At 43.4% G+C, this 26,462-nt stretch overlaps 1 protein-coding gene across 1 annotated transcript in view; it reads left to right on the top strand.

The window, feature by feature from the left end:
• The first annotated feature begins 23,622 nt into the window (after positions 1-23,622).
• Positions 23,623-26,462, top strand: part of GNA14 (G protein subunit alpha 14) — a 162,599-nt gene continuing 159,759 nt past the window's right edge. Inside the window, exon 1 of the mRNA XM_037149106.2 lies at positions 23,623-24,691. Coding sequence (XP_037005001.1) covers positions 24,568-24,691 — 124 coding nt within the window. The 5' untranslated portion in view covers positions 23,623-24,567. The remainder of the gene's footprint in view (positions 24,692-26,462) is intronic.

Below are 26,462 nucleotides of genomic sequence, written 5' to 3' on the forward strand. Positions count from 1 at the left end.
ATCCAGTTGTTTTTGTTTGTTTCGATGTTGTCCTCAACTGAGGACATTTTTTCATTGCTCTGAAAGAGAGAGAGGAAGGGAGAGAGAGAAACACTGATGTGAGAGCGAAACATCGATTGGTTGCTCCCATACCTGCCGCGATCAGGGATTGAACCCACAGCCTTTGGGTTACAGGTCGATGCTCCAACCAGCTGAGCCACACTGGCCAGGGCATCATTTTGTTTGTTTGTTTTTTAAAACTCCTGAGGTGATTCTAAAGTGCAGCCAATGTTCAGAGCCACTGACCTAAAGGCTTCTTTAACCTTTTTATACAGGCATAACTCATTTTACTGGTCTTTGCCTTATGTGCTTTCTAGATGTTGTTTTTTTACAAATTTAAGGCAAGACCCTCCACCAGCAAAAATATTATAATTCACTTTATTGCGATTCTTGCGTTCCTGTGGTGGTCTGGAACAGAACCCGCAATATCTCCGACGCGTGGCGATATTTGCTATAACCCTATCTCGTGGGGGACAAACAATGGCAGATAGGTGTTGATGGGGATCCAGCAGACCTTGTTGGCGGCTGCCTGGCTCACTCCCCTTTCCCTCTCTGCCATTCTGGGGCTGCCTCCAGGCCTTCTTCCGCAGTTCTCCCATTCCTGCTGTGAACATTTAACCCACTTTCCTCCCTTGATGACCCAAGGCCCTGCACGGATGCACGGACCATTGGCTTGAGTGTTTGTCTGCTTTAGGTGGCCTGAAGGACCAAGCTGTCTCCCTACAGGAATCTAGAAAGCAATCAGCACACAGTCAGATGAATATGCCCTCTCCGTGGGCCTCCCTCAACCTTGATCTCTGTGACCTTGTGCAAGTCGCTTTACCTCTCTTGGCTTCAGTCTCCTCATCTCTAAATTAAAGGCTCCACCCTCCTATAATTCCAGTAGTTTCCTCTGGTCGCTTTCATATGATAGTTACTCTGGTTACCAAGTTTGTTTGGCTTTATAGGACTAGCAGAGAACAAAAAGTCACTTTCATCAAAATTCCATAAAGGTATAAATATATACCTGCTTGAATTTATTGTCGGCCTCAGTGAACAACTGGGAATTTGAAATGTTTGCTCAGTGTCAGGAGAACATACACAGACAAGCAGCAGTGTGGGGAATCTGTTTGAAACACTCTGTTCTCAGAATCTCTCCACTGTCAATTTGCAAATGGTTTCTACCCCTGAAGCACAGCGGGTCTGTTGTATTCTTCTCCTTATTTGTTGTATACAGCAAAAACAGCCTTCCTTTAACTCACCAAAACATGTAATCCCAGGGGATAAACAGCGTGGTATCTGTCTACAGCATTTTCAAGAAGTCATGCTTATGCAGAAATATATTAGGGAGTAAAGGATAAAAATATAAGCATGAATTGCCTCTCTGGAAAGCTTCATTAGGCAAAATAGACAGTGATTGTTAATAAGGGGGGCTTCTATTCAATGACAGCAAGTATATCAAACTATTCTTGGCCCCCTACCACACACACTACTCCTTAAATCTTTGGCTCTAGCAACTAGTTGCTAGAACAAACATTTATTCAGCAGCTACTGAGTGGCTTACACTTGAAAAATTTCCCCATTGGTGGACACTGGCTGGGTCTCCCTCTAGTCTCGATCACTAATATGAACTTTCTCTATTTTTTCAACAAACTGCTGAGTTCCAGATAGATAGAGATAAAACTATCCATATATATTTTTACTGATTTTAGAGAGAGAGGAAGGGAGAGAAAGATGGCTGTGAGAAACATCAGTCGGTTGCCTCCCATATGTTCCCTGACTGGGGTTTGAACCTACAGCCTAGGTATGTGCCCTGACTGGGAATTGAACCTGCAACCTTTTGGTGCATGGATGAAGCTCCAACACACTGAGCCACTCAACCAGGGCATACCCCCGTTTTTCTTGCTCACCCCTCTTTCCCTTCCTTCTCCCCATCCCTAATGCCAGCAATGAGGCAATGAAAAAGATTCCAAGGCATACACAGAAAGAAAGGGGCTTCTCAAAGTCTGAACAATCTATAGACAGAAGAATGGAAATGCTGGCATTGAAAAGTGTCAAGTAGTGTTTCTGAACCCTGGTAAGGAATTACAGTTAGAGTTTCTGGTGCATTTTTAGCAGTGTTTGGTGGTCAAAATTCAAGGAAGACTGATTTGAAACGTAGTCCAAATAATCCTTCTCGAGTTTATACAGCAGGGGAGAAGGACCAGCTGAAATTCATCTATGAAGTGCAATTGGAAATCTGCTGAAGGAGAGAGAGAGAACTTCTTTGCCAAATATGGGGAGACTTAAGGCAGATTTTACATTCTGCCAAATAGTGCCCCTTACATCTTGTACATCCAAGTCTGTATTTTGCAGAAAGAAAAAGATAACCCACACATTTAAATGTACACTATAGGGGAGCCTCTCTAGTGATTTCCAAAGCAGCTAATCTCTGAAGCACAAAGAGATCTTGCAGGTTTTTGGTGTAGGCAGAGGCCAGACAAAGTGTCCAGCTCAAAGAGACCTTGAGAGCACAGTTTTATCTGAGCCAAGTGCCCAGGCCTATGAGCTCAGGCAGAACCCAAAGCCCACAGTCTGGTTTTCAGATAAAAACCCCAGGCAACTGAATTGAGTATTTAAAAAACTGGTGGGTACAAAGGACATTGTACCATTTTATCCCTTTAGTTTCTAGTGAAATGATCCAGCCACCATTCTGCTACCCACAAAGAGAGCCTTTGGTAAAGTAATCCTAGCAGACACAGTGAATATCTGCTTCATCCAGACATGTGTTTCAGGGTGCTTCAGAAACCAGAAGGTGTCTGCCTGTTTTGGTAAACTGTCTTTACCACTCATACCATGACAACAACAACAAAATAATCAGAGAATAAACAAAAAGTTAAAGCCCAATGCTTTGGGGTCAGATAGATCTGGATTTTAGTTCCAGGGTGCAACCTCCTGGGTAGCAACGTAGCCCTGAGCAAATGATAGGATGTCTTGGAGACTCAGTTTCTTCATTGGTACAATGGGATAACAATAATGCTTGCCCAAGAGTATTGTTGGAATAATTAATAATGTAATGACTGGCGCATTGCCGATGTTGAATAAAAGTTATTTGTGTTTCCTATTAACATTAGAAGATAGAGTTATGAAACAGAACAATGATGGTTCCTATGAGTTGTTCTTTTTAACAGCTTTATTGAGATATAATTTTCAAGGCATTGAATACACTGCTTAATGTACACAATTCTGTATTTTGTAAGTGTATTTATGTGCAGTTGTCACTGTAATCTCGTTTTGGAACACTTTATAAGCTCCAAAAGAAACCTGTACCTCTTATGGTTGCCACTCCCCCTTCTCCGCTCCCGAGCCCCCCCCCAACCCCCAGCACCGATCTACTTTCTGTCTCTCTGGGTTTGCCTGTTCTTTCATACGAATGAAATTATACAGTAGTGTGCAGTCTTTTGTAACTGGTGTTATGGCTTGTTCTTGATTTATTTTTACATGACTAGTAGCCAGTGAAAGTCAAAACGATTCTCTGGTCAATTCTCTCATTGGTTGAATTTTAAAAGATTGACACAGTATTTGTGAAGAAGGGAATGGTTAAATGCCATATTCTTTTTCAGCCACCATTAAGCAAATAAATCATGCAGTTTGATTCCCATTAATGTACAACAGCCTTTCCGTGTTCATTTGTTTTCTCTGGATCTGGGCCTCAGCATTTGGCTGCATCATGAAGAAACTCCTTCCAGCACTGAGAGTGTCCTTGACTTTGGCCAAGGCCTGACACATTTGTTCCTACAGAAAAGCCTATGGTTGCACCAAATGGCTCCCTCCATGAGGCTGCGCAACATGGCAAAGGGGGCTAGTGTGCACGCAGCAGGTCTGGTTCCAGCCCTCATTCTGCCGCTGGCCTCAGGTGCTGAGAGGAGGTGATGAACAAGAAAGTGCTTTGGAAAGCGTCCATGTACCAGTTAGGATGCTTGGGTTATAGCCGTGAAACTGCTGGGTGGTAAGGCAATTCAATGTCTAAATTTTGAGGAACTTCCAACTTGTTTTACACAGCGGCTGCACCATTTTATGTTCCCACCAGCCGTGCACAAGTGTTTCAACTTCACCACACCTTCACCAACACTTAGTCTTCTTTTTAAAAAAGTACACCTGTTTTAATAGCTGTGAAGGGGTATCTCATTGTGGCTTCAATTTGCATTTTCCCAGTGACTAATGATGTTAAGCATCTTTTCAGGTCATCTTTGAAGAAATGTCAATTGAAGTCCTTTGCTCATTGAAAAAATCTAAATATGGATACTTCTCTAAAGAGGACATGCAGGTGGCCAATAGACAAATGAAAAGATGCTCAATGTCACTAATCATCAGAGAAATGCAAATAAAAACCACAATGAGATGCCACCCCACATCCATTGGCCAGGATGGCCAGCATCAATAAATCAACAAACAAGTGCTGGCGAGGATGTGGAGAGAAGGGAACCCTGGTGCACTGTGGGTGGGAATGCAGACTGCTGCAGCTACTGGAGAAGGCAGTATGGAGATACCTCAAAAATTAAAAACAGATCTGCCTTGTGACCCAGCGATTCCACTTCTGGGAATATATCCAAAAGAACCCAAAGCACTAATTTGAAAGAACATAAGCACCCCTATGTTCATTTACAATCATCAAAATGTGGAAGCAGCCCAAGTGACCATCAGTAGATGAGGGAAATTTACACTATGGAATAGTACTTGGCCGTAAAAAAAGAAGAAAATTTTACCCTTTGCAACAGCATGGATGGACCTGGAGAACACTATGCTAAGTGAAATAAGCCAGTCAGAGAAAGATAAATGCCACATGATCTCACCCATATGTGGATTCTGATGAACAAACTGAACTAACAAGCGAAACAGATGGACTCACAGATGGAGAGCAGGCTGACAGTGTAGGGGTGGGGGTTGGGGGTGGAGGGAGCAAAAAGGAAAAAGGACTCATGGACATGGACAATGGTGAGGTGACTGTCAGGAGGGGGCAAAACGATAATGGAAAAAATGCAATAAAAAAGCACTGTGCAGGGGAAAAAAGTGGAATCAGTGCTCTTGTCTGAGGAGGAGCTGGGGGTAGGGGGCCCAGGCAGTGACCTGACCACACTGAGCTTCACTGAGCGGTGACCTCACTTCCTGACAATAGAGCCCAACAGGACTTAGAACCCTGGTAACCAGCAGCCTCATTCTAAAACTGCCCCTACCTGGTTCATGTGGCTACAGATGTCTGTACCCAACAGGATGTTTTCTGTTGTCTGCCCGTGTCCAGAGGCTGTGGACTCAAAAGAGGCAGCGACGATAATATGTTCCACTGTAGCCAATGCTGGGTCCACACGCATCCCAGATGCCCATGGCCCTTTTCACAGAGGGACCCAGAGGTAACACAGGGTGGCCCAGTGTGCTTTTATTCAGCCAGGACACCATTCTGATCCCACCTGAGCAGCCCCTCCCTTATGTGTGTGCATGTGCGCGCATGTGTGTGTGAGGGGGTTCACGTGGGGAGGGGATTCCCCAAACAGGAACAGGCTGAGAGAGGTGGGCATAGAAGCCTGGTGGGCAGGTCAAGGCTGGCTGGGTGGACGTAGAGTGTGGGCAGTGCCCTCTGACCGAGGTTTACCCCGAGACCTGGAGCTGAATCTCACTTCCCCTGAGTGGAGGCCTGGGCAGACACAGGTCTGGGCAGACACAGGTCTGGGCCTGATTTGGGGGCAGAAGGTCCAGTGGGCAGAAGCAGCAGTGACTAGGGACAGGCAGGGATTGAGGCCACTGGACGGGCTGCCAGTCACTGTCATTGCAGAGCGCAGCCCAGGTCCTGGAGGAATGGCAGGTGGTGAATGAAGACCCCCCACCTCAGTCCACCATCGAGGGGCAGGTGTTCCACATCACCAAGGGCCAGAGCAGGCCCAAGGAGACTGTGGCTACCTGGGAATCTGGAGAACAAAAGCCAGTAGACAGATGGAAAAGGACACCACCCCCGAAGCTGCCCAGGCTCCACAGCCAGCTCACCATTTCTGACTGCAGCCTGGAGCATGGTGCCCACATTGAACACACAGGACAAGACAACCTGGAGCCCAGGGAGGCAGAGCTCAAGGGTAAGAAGGTGGGGGTAGCATGGGGATGCAGGCACATGTGAGCTTCTGAGGAGAGGTCAGTGCCAGACACACAGGAAGCACCTGCAGAGGCGAGACAGGAGCAAAGACTGACCTCATACCACTCATGACCTGAACTGCCTGTAGGGAGGGTGTCCAGGGTGGGTCCTGGGCTCTGGCTATGTTCTGACTTTGGGGGCACATGGAAATGCAGGCATGTGGGGGACCTTCTCTCTTCCTGCAACTCCCAGCATTGGCCCAGGAGGCAGAGCCAGCTCCTGCTTCAACATCTGTCCTACAGCCCGAGGAGCCTGATGCAGGGGCAGATCAGGAGGCTGCACCAGACCTGGGGGGGTGTTTACCTTTAGTGGCTGTGCCACATCCAGCGGCTGCACCAGCCGAAGCTCTGGAGCGGGGGCCCAACTGCAGCATCTCCTGACTGACTGAGGCCCCCCACCCCTGCCTGAAGAGCCCTCCCTCGCACCTGCCCTGGCTCCTGCTGCAGAGAAGCCCCCTCAGGAAGATGCATCAGGGCCAGCTCCAGAGCCTCCTGTTGAACCTGTTGAATTGTTTTACCTTTGTTCCTTGACTTTCTTCTTTTATGTACTTTTATTGTTGTTTTTCTTTTCTCCATGGTGTGATTCAGTTTTTTATTTCTTTAATTTTATTATCTGGGGTTCTTCGTGGTGGGAGGGGGTGTTGTATTCTTTTCTTTTTTTATCCTTTGTATTTCCATGGTGTGATTCATTTTAAATACTAAATAAAAGATGTTGTTTGTATTTTAAATTTGTGCCATTCCTGAGCATGATGCACATTCATGATGCTGTGCAAGCATCTATTTGCACAGCACTGCTATCTATTTGCAGGAGGCTCCATCACCCAGAGGAGACCCTGCACCAGAAGGACCCGCTCTCCACTCCTCTTGCCCCTGGCAGCCCTTGGTCTGCTCCCTCTCTGTGCCTTCGCCTATTCTGGACATTTCCCATAAATGAAATACTACAATATGTGCCTTTTTTTTTGTCAGTTCACATATTTTTATTCGTTTTTATCTGAAACAGCATTTTGATTATTTCAAAGGGAAATTCCAGATGGATTAGAGGTCATCGGTAGAAAAAAAGAAAAGAATAGAAAAAGGCCCTGGCTGGTGTAGCTCGGTGGATTGAGTGTGGGCTGTGAACCAAAGGGTTACCAGTTTGATTCCCAGCCAGAGCACATGCCTGGGTTGCGGATCCCCAGGAGGGAAAATGCGAGAGGCAACCAGACATTGATGTTTCTCTCCCTCTCTCTCCTTCCCTTCCCTGTCTCTAAAAATAAATAAATGAAATCTTAAAAAAAGAAAGAAAAAAGGCCCTTTTAGTGTGTCAGTAATCTTGGATAGAGACCACTGTGCTAAGTGTGACCCCAGCACTAGAAGCCAGTCAGGACTATTATTCCAAAGAACTCAAGGGGAAAGAAGACACTCAAGCTCATTTTAGCCGGCCAGCGTTATCCTAATACCAAAACCAGATAAAGACGCTGCAAAGAAAGAAAATATAGGCCGACATCCCTGATGAACATAGATGCAAAAGTCCTCAACAAAATGTTAGCAAACCAAATCCAGCAATATGTTAAAAAGATCATTCAGTGTGATCAAGTGGGATTTATTCCTGGGATGCAGGGTTGGTGTAATATCTGCCAATCAGTTAACATGATACACCACATAAACAAAATAAAGGATAAATATTATATGATCATATCAATAGATGCAGAAAGAGCACTTGACAAAATCTAGCACGGACTAATGATAAAAACTCTCAGCAAAATGGAAATAGAGGGAACATACCTCAACATAATAAAGGCCACATATGACAAGCCCATAGCCGATGTTACACTCACTGGGGGGAAATCTAAAAGCATTTTCTTAAGATCAGGAACAGGACAGGGATGTTTGCTTTCTCTACTCATACTCAAGATAGTACTGGAAGTCCTAGCCACAGCAATTAGACAAAAAGAGGAGACAAAAACATCCAAATTGGAAAGAAAGAAGTAAAACTGTTATTAATTGCAGATGACATGATACAGTAGGTAGAGAACCCTAAAGATTCCACCTAGAAACTAATAAAATTCATTAAAAAATTCAGCAAAGTAGTAGGATACAAAACTAATATTCAAATATCAGTTTCATGTTTACATACCAGTAATGAACTATCAGAAAAGGAAACTAAAAAAACCATTTAAAACTGAACCAAAAAATAAAAAATAAAAATACCTAGGAATATAGTTAACCAAGGAAGTAAAATATCAGTACTTAGAAAATTATAAAGACGTTGAAGAAAGAGATTGAAGAAAATACAAATGAGTGGAAATATATACCATGTTTATGGATGGGAAAAATTAACATTATTGAAATGTCCATACTACCCAAAGCAATCTTTGGGTTCAATGCCATTCCTATCCAGATTCCAATGACATATTTCATAGAACTAGAACAAATATTTCAAAAGTTTATATGGAACCACAAAAGGCCCTGCATAGCAACAGCGATCCTGAGAAAGAAGAACAAAGTTGGAGGAATCCTGCTACCTAATATCAATATCTATTATAAGGCCATAGTAATTAAAACAGCCTGGCACTGGCATAAAAAAGGACACATAAATGAGTGGAACAGGAAAGAGAACCCAGAAATAAACCCACACCTTTATATTCAATTAATATTCAGCAGAAGAAGCAAGCACATGCAGTGAGATAGAGATGTTTTATTCAATAAATGGTGTTGGGAAAATTGGGCAGATACATGCAGGAAAATGAAGATAGACCACCTTCCTACACCACATACAAGAATAAATTCAAATGGAGTAAGGCTTAAATGTTAGACCCAAAGACATAAAAGTCCTAGAAGAAAACATAGGTAGTAAAATCTTGGACATGGCTCATAGCAATATTTTATCAGCTATATTGCCTCAGTCAAGGGAAACAAAAGAAAAAATAAACAAATGGGACTACATGAAACTGAAAATTTTTTGCACAGCAAAAAAACCACAAAACAACAAACCCATCAACAAACTAAAGAGACAACCCACAGAATGGCAGAACATATTCTTCAATACATCTGATACAAAGTTAATATACAAAATTTATAAAGAACTTATAAAAATCAACACCAAAAAAAAAACCCAAAAGAAAATATCCAATTAAAAAGTGGGGAAAGTACCTGAAGAGACACTTCTCCAAAAAGAACATACACAAGTGCAAAAGGGATACATTTCACATTTCAGTCTCTCTTAATGGACAAAATCATAAATGGGGCAAGAAAAAATACCATCCAAGAAAGTATCTGCCTCCCTTCATATTTGTGCTTCTATACCAGTGGTTCCCCAAAATCTTCTGTTAAGAAATCCTTTCAACAGTGTATCAGTGAAGGATTAAGTTTGACTATGTGTAATAGGAAACACACTGACTTAAACCAGAAGCTTCAATTTACCTGCATAAAAGAGGTAAGGAGGTGGCAGTCCCGGGCTCTTTGAGGCTGTTGCCACACAGCCATCCTTAGAATGTGTTTTAATGCCTCAGAGTCTCAAGTAGTATCTCCACCCCTTCCTTCATGTTCATGGACTTGGAAGAAAGGAGGGGAAGGGCAAACTGTGTGTGCCAGGTGAGTCTGTGCTCTTCCCGTAAATCTTCCACTGGGGACTCTTATTTCCATCCATCTAATGGGCCAGAACTGTCACATGGCAATTTTGAACTTTGTAAGAGATTGAAAATGTAGCTTTTCAGCTAGGTATAAAATTTTCTTGTTAGAAAAAAGAAGAAATGGATAATGTGTCCCAAGAGCATCTGCCACAAATTACCCTGTGATTTGAAAGAACCGCTCCGCCAGACATCCGTCCTCTAGTGTCTCGTTAATATCTTGAAAGTTACTTCTCAAACGTTAGCATGCAGGTGAGTCACCTGGGAATATTGTTAGAAATGCAGAGTTTGATTCAATACATCTGGGGAGGGATCTGGATTTTTTTAATATCTAAGGTCTCCTGTCTATACTTGGAATAGTAAGGTCTTAAATCACTAGATTTTCTCATTAATCAGAAAAGAAGTTGACTATTTTCTTGTTTTTTGATGTTTTAATCTATAACTTTACAATTTAAATCATATTCCCACCGCATACTTACTAATATAATGAAATAAGAACTATCTAGCCCTGACTGATATGGCTCGGTTGCTTGGGCATTGTCCCCAAAATGAAAGGTCACTGGTCAGTCCTTTGTCAGGACACATGACTGAGTCGTGGGTTCAGTCCCCAGTTCGGACATGTGAGAGAGGCAATCAATCAACATTTACCTCTCACATCGATAATTTCTTTCCCTCTCTTTCTCCTTCCCATTCCCCCTCTCTAAAAATAATTAAAAACCTTAAAAGAACTATTGAAATGGCCTAAAATATTCCTGACTGTATTTTCAAACTGAAATCAAATAAGGAAGAACCATCAAATAAATGGAAACTGTGGGGTGTTCTGTAAGTGAACTAAATTTCTCAAAAATTGCATGAAAAACAACAAAACGTGGAAGGACGGTTCTAGGTTAAAGGGACTCAAGATAAAAACTAAATGTAGTGCATAAACTCTGATTATATCCTGGATTTTTGAGACAATGGGGTAAATTGGAATATGTATTATGTATTAAATTATGTTATCAAGTTGTTAACATTTTTAGGTGTGATGATCGTATTGGGTTTCTGTAGGAGAATGCCGTGTTCTTAAGCAACATGGTTGCATTACTTAGTGGAGAAGGGCTCTGATGTCTGCAACTTACCTTCGAACAGGTCGGCAAATGCAGATTTTGAGAGAGTGAGAAAAAAGATAAAACAAATGCGGGGGGATATCAACAGTTGGTGAATCTCGGTGAAGACTTTACAGGCATTCTCTGTGGCACACTTTCAAATTTTCTGTGGCACACTTGAAAATTCTCCAAGTAATAAGTAGGAAGACTTTAGTCATATATAGCACATAGAGCTAGGAATTGATTTTTTAATTTTATTTAGAAGTATTTTGAGAAATGGCATGTCCCAGGAAGGATGGTACATACCTGAATACTCATCAAGAAAACGTTTGTAACAGATAAGATATTCCCTACTCCCAAAAGTTCCCCTCCTCGGTGACCCCAGAACCTGGGGATACATCTGAGCACTTTTAGGGTGCGCTGTAAATTTATTGATAGATCTGTCTCCCTGACAAGACTAGAAGTTCTGTCAAAGAAGGGACGGAGTCTCACGGAGGATCACTTTGTAAATTACATAAATGTTTACCCACTGTGCTGTATGCCTGAAACTAATACAATATTGAATGTCACATGTAATTTTTAAATGTTTTCAAAGTTAAAAAATAAATTAAGGAGGCCAGACACATAAGTAAGAAAAATATAATTTCAAATTTAGTTGCTTCTGTAGAAACAACTAAATTGGAAATGTATTTTTTGAATTAATTAATGGACTGTGTATGAGACAACACATTTTATCACAACTGAATTATACACTAAAAGTCGGAATTGCAGAGAGAAAGAGAGACAGAGACAGAGAGACTGACTTAGTTCTGTGATCCAGGCCAGAGGCCCTAACGAGCACATGTGAAAGAAGGAAGGGAGGCACGAATAGACTGACAGCCTACCTCAGGGTAGACTGGATGATAACCTTGAAGCCAAATTCAGGGCTGAAACCAGAAACAACTTAAGACTTGGTGCCCCGCCACTGGAGAGGAACCCATGCCCAGCTGGTTTCGTTCCCTCTGTGCGCAGTCGAGTCAATAAACCTGTCAGGCAGGTTTGCACTGGCAAGCAGGTCATTTGGAGCAGTTCCTTCCCAGACACTTACCGACTTCAGGCTCCAAGGCAGTGCAAAGCGCACAGATGAATAGACACCAAAGAAAATGAAGACAAGGGCCAGAGGGAAACCATGTCACTCTTAAATAATCATCCAAACAAACAAAAACCACTCAGACTGAGGTGAAGTCTTTCCCTTTGAGTATGTAATTATTTACCAGGGTTCTTTTGCTCTGAGTCCTACAGTGGTAGTGCTGGACTGACCAGTCTTTTTAGCAATATCCTTACTTCCTTAGATTAAACTAAATACTCTTGATACACGTACAGGTGATGGTTCAGAAGTCTGACAGATAAAGATTTTCCCAAATATTCAGAAAATGTAAATTTGCTGCACCCCAACCCCAAAAGTTTACTAACACATGCATTAAAAAACAAACCAACCAACAAACAACCCTATCTGACCACGGAGATTTAAGTAGTAACTAAACGTACAATCAAGGAATAAAGTTTGACAGAAAATTAAGCCAAAACACAACCTCATGCCAGCTATAAAAAGGCCTATTTGCTCATTTCTATTGTCTATGTCTTAGTCAATTTTCAGCTTATTTTTGTGACATAGTAGAAAGAATCTGATGGCCATTCACCACTAGTCTTTCCTACAAAGACAATAAAGTAGGTATTAAAATATTAGGGGACTATGAAATAATCATTAGTGGAATCCAAGGTATTCAATTTTGTCCACCCACTAACATCTGGCTCTTTGGGAACACTGGCCATGATTCTTTTGGTTGCAAGAGACAGAAACACAATCTACACCAGCTTCAATGGGTAACAGAGACCCTTACTGGCTCAAATAACCACACATCTGGATTCAGGAGTTCAGATCATAGGAGGTGGATTCTCTTTCTCTCCATCTCGTGGTTTGCATTCTGTCTGTCTGTGTTCTATGCAGGGGGAGAGGCTCCATATCTTTGCAAAGATGACTCCCAGTAGCCCCAGGTTATTTCATATTTTCAAACTAGTTATCCTAGAGAAAGGGGAGCACAGCCTTCCACATGGCTCAGGGAAGTTTTAGGAAGGATTTAGTTTAGCATCCCCCGAACAAATCTCCGTGGTTAAAGAGGGGTGTTCTCATTAGCCAAGCTTGTGTCATGTGTACACCTTTAAACCAATCTATTGGTTGAGGAGATGAAGTGCTCTGACAGGCCAGACCTGGATCCTGTGCTCATGAGTCAGAAACAATATCAGTCCTGTGTCAACCAGGTGGATGGGACTGAATTTTTATAGAATGGTGAATGATTATCTCTCAAATGGATGCCAAGCAAACATATCTGTCACTCATAATATCACTTCCTACTTTCTGGGGACTAAACACATGCTATGAACAATGGTGAGTTAGTGTTCAGGGCAGCCTCAAAATTATCATTAGACATCCCCATCATTATTGGTAGAAAAAGCATTTGAATGTATTGTAAACACACAGAGTTCAGGCACATGGACTCCAGTGAAAAAGCACAGGTACTGTGTGGAGGCACCCCAGTTTCTCAGCGTCAGTTCCCACTTCAGCCTGGGGAAAACCTTCCTTGGAGGGTAGAAAGATGAAGGAGAAGGGAGATGAAGGAAAGAAAATGAAATGCCTTGTGGGGCCTCAGCCTTTGGACCAGACTCAGCCTATTATTCATCCTTAGACTTGCTACTCTGGCACAAGACTTAGTTATCTCCATTACCATAGAAACGATGTTATGTGCAGCCCCAGGGCCTACCTTCTCTTTTACTGTAGGTGTCCTGTAACATGGAAGGGAAAAACTTGCTTTTCTTCTCTCCACATTCTTCTCAAGAATCTCAGCATGGCATAGTCTAGAGTTCCTCGCCTGGGCACTACTGACATTTTGAGCAGGGCAGTCCTTTTGTGTGGGGAGACTGTGCTGAGCATCACAGGGTGTTTAACAGCACCTCTGGTCTCCGCCTGCACCAGTCCTTTCTTCCTTAGTTGTGACAACCTACAAGGAATTCTGATATTGCCAATTGTCTCTTGCGGGCAGCGGGGAACAAAGTCTTGGTCTGTTGAGATGATGGCCAAACTTCCCTACCTCCAGGGGAAAGGAGTGTGGTTCTATTTGTTGAGCAAAGTTTTTGAGATTTGTTTCAGGTGTAATGTTTTCAGGCTAATAATCTCAGATATGCACTGTATGTAACTTTATTTTTTACATCTAAACTTAATTTCTTTCTTGAGATTCTCTACAAACTATTCAATGCCGAGTAAACTCAGATCAGATATTTCTCAGTCAACTCGTGGTCTCATGTCTTCACCCTGAATTCCAAAGGAAGGAAGAGGGTGTGGGTCCGAGAGGGGTCTGACCTGAGTTTCTCATCTGACCATAGCTTCCACTATGATGCCTCCCTCTCCATCTTGGGTCAAGGTACCTCTTCTCTGTGGCACCTACAGAGATGTGCAGATTCCCTTCCCTGGTTCCAAGTACAGTGTTTTATCCTGGTGTCATCTACTAGGTCTCCACAGCCCCTAGTAAAGTATAAAGTATACTAAAGTATACTTTATACTTATAAAGTATATACTGTAAACTACAGCTTAATATAAATTAAAAATTCATTAGAAATTGTAACACTGAACAAACAATAATGTGTTGACTATATTGGATTAAATAAAATAAATTACCAAAATGCATTTCTCCCTTCAGAGGCGGGTGTGTTCTCTAGGCTCGGTCCATCAGAGTACTCTGTTACTCTGCCCATCATGAATCAGTTCAGGGAGGAACCAGTGACTCAGACTCAGTTAATCAGTTAATCTTGAAACTTTTGCGAGAATATTGTAAAGAAGGATTTTTGTTTCTGTTGAGGTTGCCAATAGATACCAAGAAGTGCAGAGCTTCTGGCAGTCAAACTGGGTGAGACTTGCCTGAGACTAGAGTTCAGCGGCAAGTTCAGTCAAAAACATGGAGCAAGACGGCTTCCCTATGACATACGCGAGCATCCAAGTCCAGCAGAGCCTGAAGCCGAACCATCCCTGAATTCCTCTGCCCTAATCATTAATGAATTTCATTTTCCACTAAAGTCAGTTCATATCAGGTCTCTGTTGCTTGCAATCGACATGCTATGTCCTGTCTCCACAAGTCAAGGGTCTAAAGCAGTGTTCTGTTTTCCTTGCTATTACATAATCTGGTATAAAACAAATTTCAAATCATATATTTATGATACCACAATTTTGTTGGTTTTTCTAAGACTAAGCTGTATTGTTGAAATGGAATTTGGGCAGAGTTCAGTAGTACAGTCACAGGATTATGTAGCCTTCTCTTCCCCTGCAACCCCCCTCTCCAAAAGCATTGGGCAAATAATTCTGAATATTTTCTCCAATAGATTATGAGATTCATAAAGATAGCTCCTCTTTCTCACAATTGTTATCACACCAGTGTTTAATACATAGCTCAAGAAGTTTGACTGCTTACGTGTACTGGGTCTTCCATAGCTCACTGACGTTGTAGTACCTGCATACCCTAGGCACTTGAAAGAAAAAGGTGTACTCTCCACCAAGTGGAAACTGTTGTAGTATAGTTTTTCTTGGCCAGCAAACCACTTAATGTCTAACTTGCTTCAAGGGCTTTCCCATGGCTAGTTTTGATGTCCTTAATTCATCCTGTATCAGTTCAGAAATAACCTGATTTAGATGCATAACTATTGAACTATATAAAATATTACCAAAGAGTTCAGATTACCTATGGCTGCTTAGTAAACTACTCAAAACTCAGTGCCTTAAAACTATGAGCATTTTATTATATATTGAAATCTGTGGGCTAGGAATTGGGGCAGGCTCACCCTTGGTGAGCTCTAGCTGGATTGGGCTGGAAGGCCTGGATCCTTGATTCACATTCCTGGCACCTGTGTGGGTATTGCTGGGAGGATAAGCACAGCCAGTTAGTCTCAGGATCTCTCCAGGTGATCTCTCCAGATCTTTAGGAGGGAGCTCAGGGCTCTAGCAGTGAGTGACTCAGGAGACAGGAAATGGAAGCTGCTAGTTTCTTAAGGCCTGGACTTTGAAACTGACCCAGTATCATTTCCACTCTAGTCTGTCAGTCAAATAGCCACATAGCTCGCCCGGCTTCAGGAGCAGGAAACATCTCACTTCTTGAAAAAAGGTGTGTCCAAGGATTTCTGGACATCAGAACCCACCACAATGCCACTGAAAAGCAGGCGGGTGGACTCCCTCCTGTTCAGAGGTCTCGAGGAGGGACTCGAGTACTCAACGAGACAGAAGGCAACTATGTATTTTCTTCTTAACTCCATAGTTCTGACTGGTATTTACCAAGTTTACAAATCTTAAAATTAGGGAGAGAAATACTAAGCAAAATATATAATATTTAGGAGAGGAGAACTCTGTTGTTTGCTCCATTTAGGAGGACCTTTAACAAACTGCATATTTCATTCAGATATTTTTAATCAACTTTTACTTAAAAAAAACCTCGATGGCTAAATTCCTTTCTGGACTGGACAGGCAATGCAAGGCGTTCTTCTACTTCTCTTCCTCTGCCAGGAAGCCTTGCTATGTGATTCCCTTCTGCTGCTGCTTCCAGACGGCCGGAATTGTTCCGAATGGCTGTGCGAACTCTTCCTTCTCATACCCATAGTATCAGAGTAATAGTGGAAGTATCTGTTGTGTGAAAATGAAGTATTTTTGTTTGTTTATAGTCAATATTGTTTTGTATTGGTTGCAGGTGTACAGCATAGTGGTTAGACAATCATATACTTCACAAAGTGTCCCCCTGATATTTCCAGAACCCACCTGGCACCACACATAGTGTTTACACCATTATTGACGGTATTTCCCGTGCTGTGCTTTAGGGCCCTGTGAATATTCTGTAACTACCAACCTGCGCTTCTCAGTCCCTTCGCCTTTTTCACCCAGCCCCCCACAACCTTTCTGATAATTGTCAAAACATTCTCTATATTTTTTAGTCTATTTCTGTTTTATTTGTTTGTTTATATTGTTCCTCAGATTCCACATATAAGTGAAATAATATGGTATTTGTCTTTCTCTGACTTATTTCACTTAGCTTAATATACTCTAGGTTCATTCATGTTGTTGCAAATGGTAAGACTTTATTCTCTTTTATGGCCAAGTAATATTCCATTGTACATACGTATCACAGTTTTTTGAAAATGAAGTTTTTGATGGTAATGATATGATTTTAAAAGAAACACTGTCTATGACAAATGAATATAACAGCTTAAGGCAAGGAACCAAAGATTTTATATATATGCCCTCTTCTAAGCTTTACCAATAATCCAACCAGGTAGGTGTCATTCATTCATTAATGTCTCAAATACTTATAAGCACTACATGGCTTCTTAATTACATTGCTTTAGCACCTGGAGCCATGAGAACTTATAGCTAAGACCATCCCTAAACTTCTTAGTCCTAAGATCCAATAAATTCTATTTCTGACGATCCATTTACACTGGGTCGTAGTTGCTTACAGGCAGGGTCTTATCTCCACAAATCAAGGGTCTGCAAGGATGTCTTATTTTCCTTGGTATTACATAATACAGTATAAAACAGGCAAGTGTCCAGCCACACATCTCATATTGCTGACTTTTCCAGGACTGAACCTCATCGTTGAGAACAGGATCTGAACAGACTTAGGTGGTACGAGTTTAAGATGATGTGGCTTTCTCAGCACAGGCCCTAGAGATACAGTGGTGAATAAGCTAGTTAGAATCCTCTCTCTCGTGGAAATCACCTTCTTTTCCTGGTGGGAGAAGACAATAGACAAATAAAGAAGGATGGAAGTAAGAAATCAGACGAATACGAATGCTATGATGAAAACGTAAGAGTGCGATGATATGAAGTATACAGGCCAGGGAGGAGGGGCTACTGTAGTGGCCAGGGAAGCCTACATTTAGTCAGTCACATTCAAGTTGAGACCTACATGCCAAGTATAAACCAAACATTCCAAGGTCTGTACTTTGTTTCTCTTGTGCATGCGTGTATGTAAACGCTTTTAATTTAGACAATCTATATGACATGTGTTTTTTCTTTCAAACAATGCATCCACTCTAAATAAATCAAGGTGAAAATCAATGAGGAGTTCAAGATGACATCAGTCTCATTTGTCTAAGGCGGGGGTGTCAAACTCATTGTCACCAGGGGCCACATCAGCCTTGTTGCCTTCAAAAGGCTAAAATAATGTTACGACTGCATAGATGTAACTACTCCTCAACTGTTAAGGAGTTGAAATTACATTTGGCCCTTTGAAGGCAACCTCGAGGCCGAAGTGTGGCCCAGGTGACAATGATTTCACACCCTGGCTAAGGCCTGGTGTTGTGTGCATGCGTGGGAGTAGCCATTTATCATGTCAGGTGATAGACCCCAAGCAATTGCCAAATTTGTTAGTATTTTTCCATTTCTAAACCATCCTGAAAGGAAATCATATATGGAGTCATATATGCATGTGACTAGAGTGTATTTGAACAGGAGGGAGAATGTTAGGATATGAAGCTGGAGAGGTAGGCAATAGCTTAGGCCTCCTGGTCTAGAACAAGGAGATTTGATTTTATTTTTAATGGGAACCTATTGATGGATTTTAAGCTAGAGAATGGTAGAATCTGTTTTGGGATTTTTATAGCTCATTCTGACTGTTGTCCTGTGGTGAGTGGATTTTAGAGGATGAAGAGTAGAAGTAGGAAGACCAGTGACAAAGCTCTTGTTTTAGTCCAGGTCAGAGGTGCTGCTGGCTTGGTTGAAAGTGGTGGCAGCAAACATAAAAACGAATATACCTGGGGACCACAAGTAAGAACACAACAGAGGACAATTCAGGGACTTCATTCATAAAGATTAAATGTGTGTGACATCCCCCCAACTGCTCATTACAGAAGCTGGTGGCCGCATGCACTGGTTTCCCAAGAATTCAGGATGCGGCTGAAGGCTTCATCCTTGACTGCAAAGGTTATGCGTGGGAGGTGGAGTGAAGAGGCAATCAGTTAGGTGTTTGGGGGCACCGAGATGAAAAAGGCAGCAGAAGATGTATTGGGGAAAACAAAGTCAAGTTTTGTTTTGGTTTTGGACTGTTAATTGAGATGGAGATGCCTATTAGATATCCAAGCCAACATGTCAAGAGGAGAGTTGAACTTAAGGGTTAAGGTTATGCTTTGAAGTTCAGGGGAGAAGTCATTGACAAATGACATTATAGTTCATGTGGAAGAGTAAATATCTGAATAAAACTAAGAAGGGTTTTATAACAGCGATAGGTGATATGTCCCATTGATACTGAAATATTCCATACAGCCCGTGTAATCAAATCAAGATGCTATTAATGTGGGAATAAATAGCTCAGTGGGACAGTAGAGACTTGAAGAAATGGATTTCAGTCAAAATGAAACTGCAATACATGACAAAGATTACACTCTAATTCTTTGGGGGAAAGGATGGGCTGTTCAATAAATGAATGATGTTGGTACAGCTGGCTATCCATCTGGAAGAAAATAAAATTAGCCTCCTATTTTACACATTTTACAAAAATAAATACCAGATGGATTAAATATTTAAATGTTAAAAAGAAAATAATAGAAGTGCTTGCAAGAAAATTTAAGATACTGCATGTACGATCTAGAAATGGGGAGACCATCTTGCAAAGACTAGAACTCTGGAAGCTGTGCAAGAAATTGAAGATATTTGGATAAGTAAAAATAAAATATTTTCTGTGGAGAAAGATTCCATTAAAAATTATGAAGGGCAGCTCTGACTGGTATGACTTAGTGGATTGAGCACCAGCCTGAGAACCAAACGGTCACTGGTTTGATTCCCAGTCAGGGCACATGCCTGGGTTTCGGGCCAGGTGGCCAGTAGGGGGCATGCAAGACACAACTACGCATTGATGTTTCTCTCCCTCTCTTTTGCCCTTCCTCCCCCTCTCTCTAAAAACAAATAAATAAAATCTTTTTTAAAGTTTTTAAAAATTATAAAAGACAGAAATGTATTTGAAAATTTGTAATTCAGATGGCAAAGTTGGTATGTAATATTGAAGAGCTCTTACAGATTTTAAGAAAAAGACAGTGGCTTAATTTAAAATATGGGCAAAGGATGTAAATAGACAATTCACAGGGTGGCCAGTGCAAATGCTAACATGCGTTGAAGAAATGTACAAATTCATGAACTGTCAGGAAACTGCAAAGTAAGACAACACTTTAACACTGTATTTCTTCAGGGTGCCAAAAATTAATGAGTGCTATTCATTGCTTGTAGGGATGTGTCTAGTCATATTTTTTGGTGGAAATGTGAATTGTTATAGTCTTTTTGAACAAGAATTTGGCCACATCTATTAAAATAAAAAAGTATATATCTTTCAATTAAGCAGTCTTTTTTCCCCTGGGAATCTATCCCATAGAAATAAAGGCACTAGTGCACGTGAATTTAGATACAGAGATTCTATTACAGCTTTGTTTTTAGAGCCCCAAAATTGAAAATAAGAGTGAAGGCTTCTCAAAAGGGAAAAGCTGAATAAAATATGGCCCTTTTATGTTATTAAATACTATGAATATACAAGGGGAGATCCCCCAAAACCCAGAATTTATTTATAAAAAATTGTGTATTTATTCTTACATGTTTAAACTGCAGTCACCTTCAAAGTACTCTCCATTCGATGCAGTACACTTATCGAAGTGTTTTTCCATTGCTCAAAACAGTGTTTGAACTTGTCGATTTTGACGCCTTTTAGTGCTTCTGCTGTTTTTTGTTTCACCTCTTCCCTATTAGCAGCACGTTTCTCTTTGAGCACTTTTTTCATTCCAGGTAACAAAAAATGTTCCTTGGGGGACATCAGGTGAATATGGAGGGTGGGGCACAGGGGTCATGTTGGGTTTTTGGTCCAAAACTACTGCACTCAGTGCAGGGTGGGCAGGGGCACTTGTAAGTCACCCATCATGAAATGGGCAAATGTGTTGAGAGTCTTCAAAAAAAAATTCACTGAAGCCAAATGCATCCTCTCACAACAACACCAGCTGGTACACTGATACAGATGGGTTCCCAGAATACTCACCTAGTTGGGGAAGCCTGTAACACAAAGGGGCCCATTCTCCAGAAGATAATTCTGGAATTTTTGGGGTCCTCCTTCATACGAATGTATGAAAGACTGAATCTGAGGTAACCAGTTTACTTAGATTCTCGTAAGGCATTGTTGGAGGGGAAAGGAAAATACGGAGTTCATGTAATATAGTTTCATTTTAAATAAATGATGACAAACTCCTTCTGTGTGCACTTATATATGCTTATGGGTTTTTTATGCTTATGTAGCATTACAAGAGCATAACAAAATAGAGAAGAAAACATACTAGATTGTTAAATTCGGTTCATTCTGGAGGAGAACCATATGAGTGTAGAGGAGGACTTATGTAAAAAAGGAAAAGAAAGCAAAATAAAAATCTCCAAACTTCCTATCACAAAGATTTTTACTCCTTAAGTTCTTGAGGCACCCAATTTCCATGAAAATTCAAATTTAAAAACAGTGGCTATTCCTGCCCACCCAAAGTCATGTGTGTTTGCAGGCAGGCTTCATTGTCCAAGTGGCCATGCATCGCAGTGACGGGGATGCACTCTGAGAAATGCATCTCGTTAGGCAATTTTGTCATGTGAACATCATAGGGTGCATGCCATAAACCTAGATGGCACAGGCTACTGCACACCCAGGCTGCATGATACAAGCCTGTTGCTCCTGGGCCACAGACCTGTGCAGCGTATTACTGTACTGAAAATTGTAGGCAATTGTAACTCATTTTAAGTATTTGTGTATCTACACATAGCTACAAAGATCCCTTTGAGCTTAATCTGGTTCATCCCTCTCATTTTGCAGCTGAGGAAGGTGGGGGTCAAGATAACTTTAACAGAGCTACCCCAAATAATTTTATAGCAGAGAATTAAAACCAACCGAAAAGCTATGACTCAGAGCAAACCCCTTGTTAGTATATGTCCTTTTGGTCTCTTAAAAATGTGTGCACATGTTCCCATAATAAAGCTTGTATCATACTGTCTATATGTTCGTATCATGCCCTTTTCACTAAATACGGTTTGAGGTTTCCCCCTAAATCTTGTATTGTTATTTACACATTTGTCATTGACATATTGAAATAGTGACTATATAACATCTCATTGCATGGCTATACCATAATGTATTTGACTGATTCCCTGTTACTGGGCTTTTAGTTTTTGTTTTGTATTATTGTTGTTATTAGAAATAAAACCTTTGCAACTAAATTATGGCTTCTCTCTAATTATTCATTTCTTTTTTCCCTTTTTGTTAAACTTATTGGGGTGACACTGGTTAACAAAATCATACAAGGTTCAGGTCCACAATTTCACAAGACATCATCTGTGCACTGTATTATGTGTTCAACACCCTGAGGCAAATATGACCGAAAACTTCTGATTACTTCATAAGGGGAGAAATACCAGTTTGGTTTAAAGGGATGAGCACATTTAAAGGTTCAGATACATAACGACCAAGCTGATCAGTCTAGAAAAGTTATACAGATTTGCCACAGGTAATGTTTCATATCTCTTTTGAAATTTCATCAACTTTGAAAGTTACTCTAGATCATGTGGAGTTCAACTTTGCCCTAATTTTACTCATTTAAAAATACTAACAACTGCGATGCAACTATTAGTTTGAAAAGATAAGAAGTGTCATTCTCATATTGTAGATGAACCTGTGAAGGGCTCGGGGAGCAACACACGACTAAATGCCCGAGGATCTACGGGAAGTGTCCGGGGGTTTTCCTGCAGGGGTCACTGTAACGGGCAACTTGGGCCTGCGAGGAAATGAAAATAAAGTCATGCACTTAAGAATGTATGCTCATTCACTTTTAATGCCTGAGTTGTCTACATTCTCTCAACTGCAAAATAAATAAGACCTTCAGCCAAATAGCATCAATAGTGCCAAGTTCTTTAAATAACGACGCCTACCACTCTCTCCACTCAATATGCTCCTGCGTTTGAATTGATTAAATGTGTGCGACTCGTGAAAGGCGCTGCTGCTTGCTCTTAATAGAGGACGCATTAGCCAATTACCTAACGCCAATAAAGTGGTTTAAGTGGCATGTATGCTGACGAAAAAGAGGGGAAAAAAGCATTCATTGCCGTGAACGGCAGGATCCCTTCTCGTCGCCTTTCTTTTTGTTTCTTTTCCCCCGTGACCCTGTTTGCTCTCTGCCTCAGAATCTACGCAGAAGACAAAATCAGATATAATCTGCATTCTTTAGTGCTATTTGAGTACAAAGACGTGCTTTTCAATTTTTAAGTAAGTTTTTATCAATGCAGCTCAAACTATCTCCCGACAATCCAGGAGCCGGGCCAAAGTGGCTGGGAGGACACACCTTTCTTTACTAGGCGGCTGTCAGGCTTCAGGGCTGGGGCAGGGACCACAGCAGGTGTTGCTGGAGACGTATCAGCCCTCTCCACAAAGCAGGAGGCTTCCCCATCATAAAATGCAAAGTAGCCTGCTGTTTTCCATGCCCCACATCCCGGGCCCTCCTCGTCCTGTGGTGTAGGAAGGGGCTGGGAGGATATTTATTCTCCGCTCCCAGGTTTCTCTCATTTAACTGAACCCAACGGCATGTGCTTCTCTGAGGGCAGCGCCAGCGGGGTCAGGGCTAGCCGCACCTGGAGGGCAGGCAGCCGAGCTGACCGTGGGCTTTGACCAAGCTTGAGCGGAGCTGGGGCCTCCGGGAAGCTGAAGGAGCCGGGTTAGGAAACCGGGGCGTGTGATGTAGAGAGCTCAGCCTGGCACGCCGTGGCGCGCGGCGGACGCTTGGCTTCCCTCCACTCCTCTCGCAGCTGGGAGGAGTTGAGGCTGGGAGTCGGTGAAACGCTCTCACCTGTCGGAACCCGGATCTGGGCAGGGAGCAGGGCCTGGCGGCCAGAGCAGGGTGGTCACAGCAACCTCGGCTGGAGGCCCTCCCCGCGCTGGGACGCCACAGCCAGGGAGGCAGGTGTGGGAGCTGCTCCCAGAGACTCTGGCCGCCCCCACCCGCGGGTCCGCGCTCCGGCTCCTTGCTCGCCCCTTTCTCCCACACTCGCCATCCGCATGCTGTGCCCCAAGGTCAACTCTTGCAGACGCCCAGGGTTGCAGGTTCGAGACGCTCCGCCTCCTTCTGGCACTTAGAGCCGTAAGCACTAGCAGGAACCTTCTCTGTTGGTCTTAGTCTGCGGTCATTGCTGAGGTTTTCGGAAGCTTGGCTTCTAACCGACGCCGTGCCTGCACCCTGCCTGGGATACCCCCAGGCCTGGGAGATTCCGCTCTCCGGCACCGACGCCCCAACTTTTTACGTGCTGTCTGCGCTCCCTGACTGGGTGTCCACCTCCGGTGCCAGCACCGTTCGCAACTGAGCTCGGCTCGCCCTCTGCTCCCCGGGTGAGTGCAGGCTGCGCGAGCCCGGATCCCGGGTGCACTTTTCAGTGCCAGCGCTTGGGACTCACCTCCGCCTCGGAGCCCACCCGGGAGCAGAGACTGAACCCCGAAGGTCCAGGCCTCTTACTCCGAAACTCAAGTCGGCCCCCGTCATTTCTCTCCGAAGCCGGGCGCCCGTCGCGGGTGGGCCCGGCGAGCGGCCGGGGGAAGGATCCGGGCGCTGCGGGCCACGTCGCCCCGTCGGTTGCAGCGAGCACCATGGCGGGCTGCTGCTGCCTGTCCGCGGAGGAGAAGGAGTCGCAGCGCATCAGCGCGGAGATCGAGCGGCAGCTTCGCCGGGACAAGAAGGACGCGCGCCGGGAGCTCAAGCTGCTCCTGCTGGGTGAGTGACACCTTCCTCCCGGCCTTTCCCTCGTGCGGGTCCCCGCCTCCAATCCCCGCGGCAGACGGATGCCTTAGGCGCCTGTCTTTTGCAACTCCAGCTGCGTGACTTTCAGCTGCCCCCAAACAGGGTTGAGACGTCCCGTGTGCTGGACCTCTGTGTGCCTTCCCCCACCTGTTCTCGTTAGCCTCGGTCCCTAAAGCCTCGACCTCCTCACCTGGCCCCTTCCATCCCGCCAGCGTACACAGATTCTGCAGAAACCCATCTTGGGTGTTCGGGTCGGTGGTGGGGAACTGACTGATTCATAGGCTGGATTCACACTCAGTTCTAATACATAAGTACTGTTGACAGAGCACTTAACAAGTGCAGGACTGTGCTAAGTTCTTAGGGGCATCACCGCCAACTGAGGCGGACAGGTAATGTTTCCATTTTAGAGAGTTAAAAATGGAGGCTCAGAAAATTGGCGAACTCGCCTTGGCCAAAAAAAGGCAAAGCAGATACCAGCTCAACCATGTGGGTGAAGCCCGGGTCCTGGCCACCTCCCTCACTGTGACCCACCTCCACTTGCCACCCGTCCCCCTCCCTGGGAGGCCTTTTCGTTTGCAGCAGGCCCTAAACTCCCTTGCCCAGGTGACTCAGCGTGAGGAGGCTCCTGAGATGTGGCTTTGTGGCCCTAGGTGCTTCGGCTACTTCTTCATTTGGCTCTTTTGGTCTCCCGGTTCTAGGTAGGACACCCATTCTCTCAACAACAGAAAGAACATGTAAGGTTTGCCCAGTTTATGCCGTAGGAAAGGAACTCTGTTCAGTGGGTTTGCCGTCTGAGGAATAGAACAGCTAGCTGCCAGTATTTCAGCTTTTTCTTTTATCCCTTCCAGACAGGACTCCTCTCTTACACCAGTTTATCTTTGGTATAAGGAACCTTCTTCCCAGAAAGAAAAGTTGATGTAGTTAGAATAAAACAGGGAAGGCTTTTTAGTCTGTTTTGCCTTGAACCTGAGTAACAAAATCCCTTACACCTTTTTCAGGGGTTTAGAGGGCAGGGTGTAAGCTTCCCCACGCAGTGTCCCCTCCCCACACTGAGCTAATTGTCTGCAGGTGAAGTGGACTGCCCGCCCAGAATCCCCGTTGACCTTCAAGTCCTAGACACGGTGGGATTCCCTGCCTAGAGTCCCCCAGCTTGCTTTCAGGGCCTTCACAAGCAGAGAGGGCAGATTCCATCCCCGAGGAGTGCCCAAAGGAACAGGTGTGCCAGGTTGTGGACCATCTTGCAAATGTAGGCTGAGGGTCCATAGGATGCCCCAGACGCCTCCCTGGGGAGGGAAGGGGGCTGGGGAGGGAGGGAAAGGGATGCATGGATTGGCCAGAGTTGCTCTTTCCTGTCTGGCCTGGAACTCGGAGGGGTCTGAGAATTCTAAATCATACCTAGGCTCCAGGTGGTTATAACGCTACATTTGTCAAGGGAGAAGGATTTTGTGACAGTTTGCTAGCTTGATTAGCACTTTAAAGTAGTAATTATGTGGGTCTCCATTTGTACTCTTGCCCCTGGCCCCATAGATGGTAGGGGTGGCCTTGGCTTTAGCTGCACACTTTTTCTCATCAAGGACAGGCTGAACCCTCCTTTCGTTTTGAAATATTTCGATTTGTGTCAGTGTAAGAAGTACAGTGTCTGGAATATACCAGAAGCTTGGCAGGTGCTGGCTCGTTGTATGAAAAATGAAGCGGTAAGCTGAGCTATACTGTATTGGTAATAAGCCTATTTGTTTGCAGTAAA

Source organism: Artibeus jamaicensis, unplaced genomic scaffold (assembly GCF_021234435.1).
Source record: "Artibeus jamaicensis isolate MK-2021 breed Jamaican fruit bat unplaced genomic scaffold, CSHL_Jam_final scaffold_1964, whole genome shotgun sequence".
NCBI classification, from domain to species: Eukaryota; Metazoa; Chordata; class Mammalia; order Chiroptera; family Phyllostomidae; genus Artibeus; species Artibeus jamaicensis.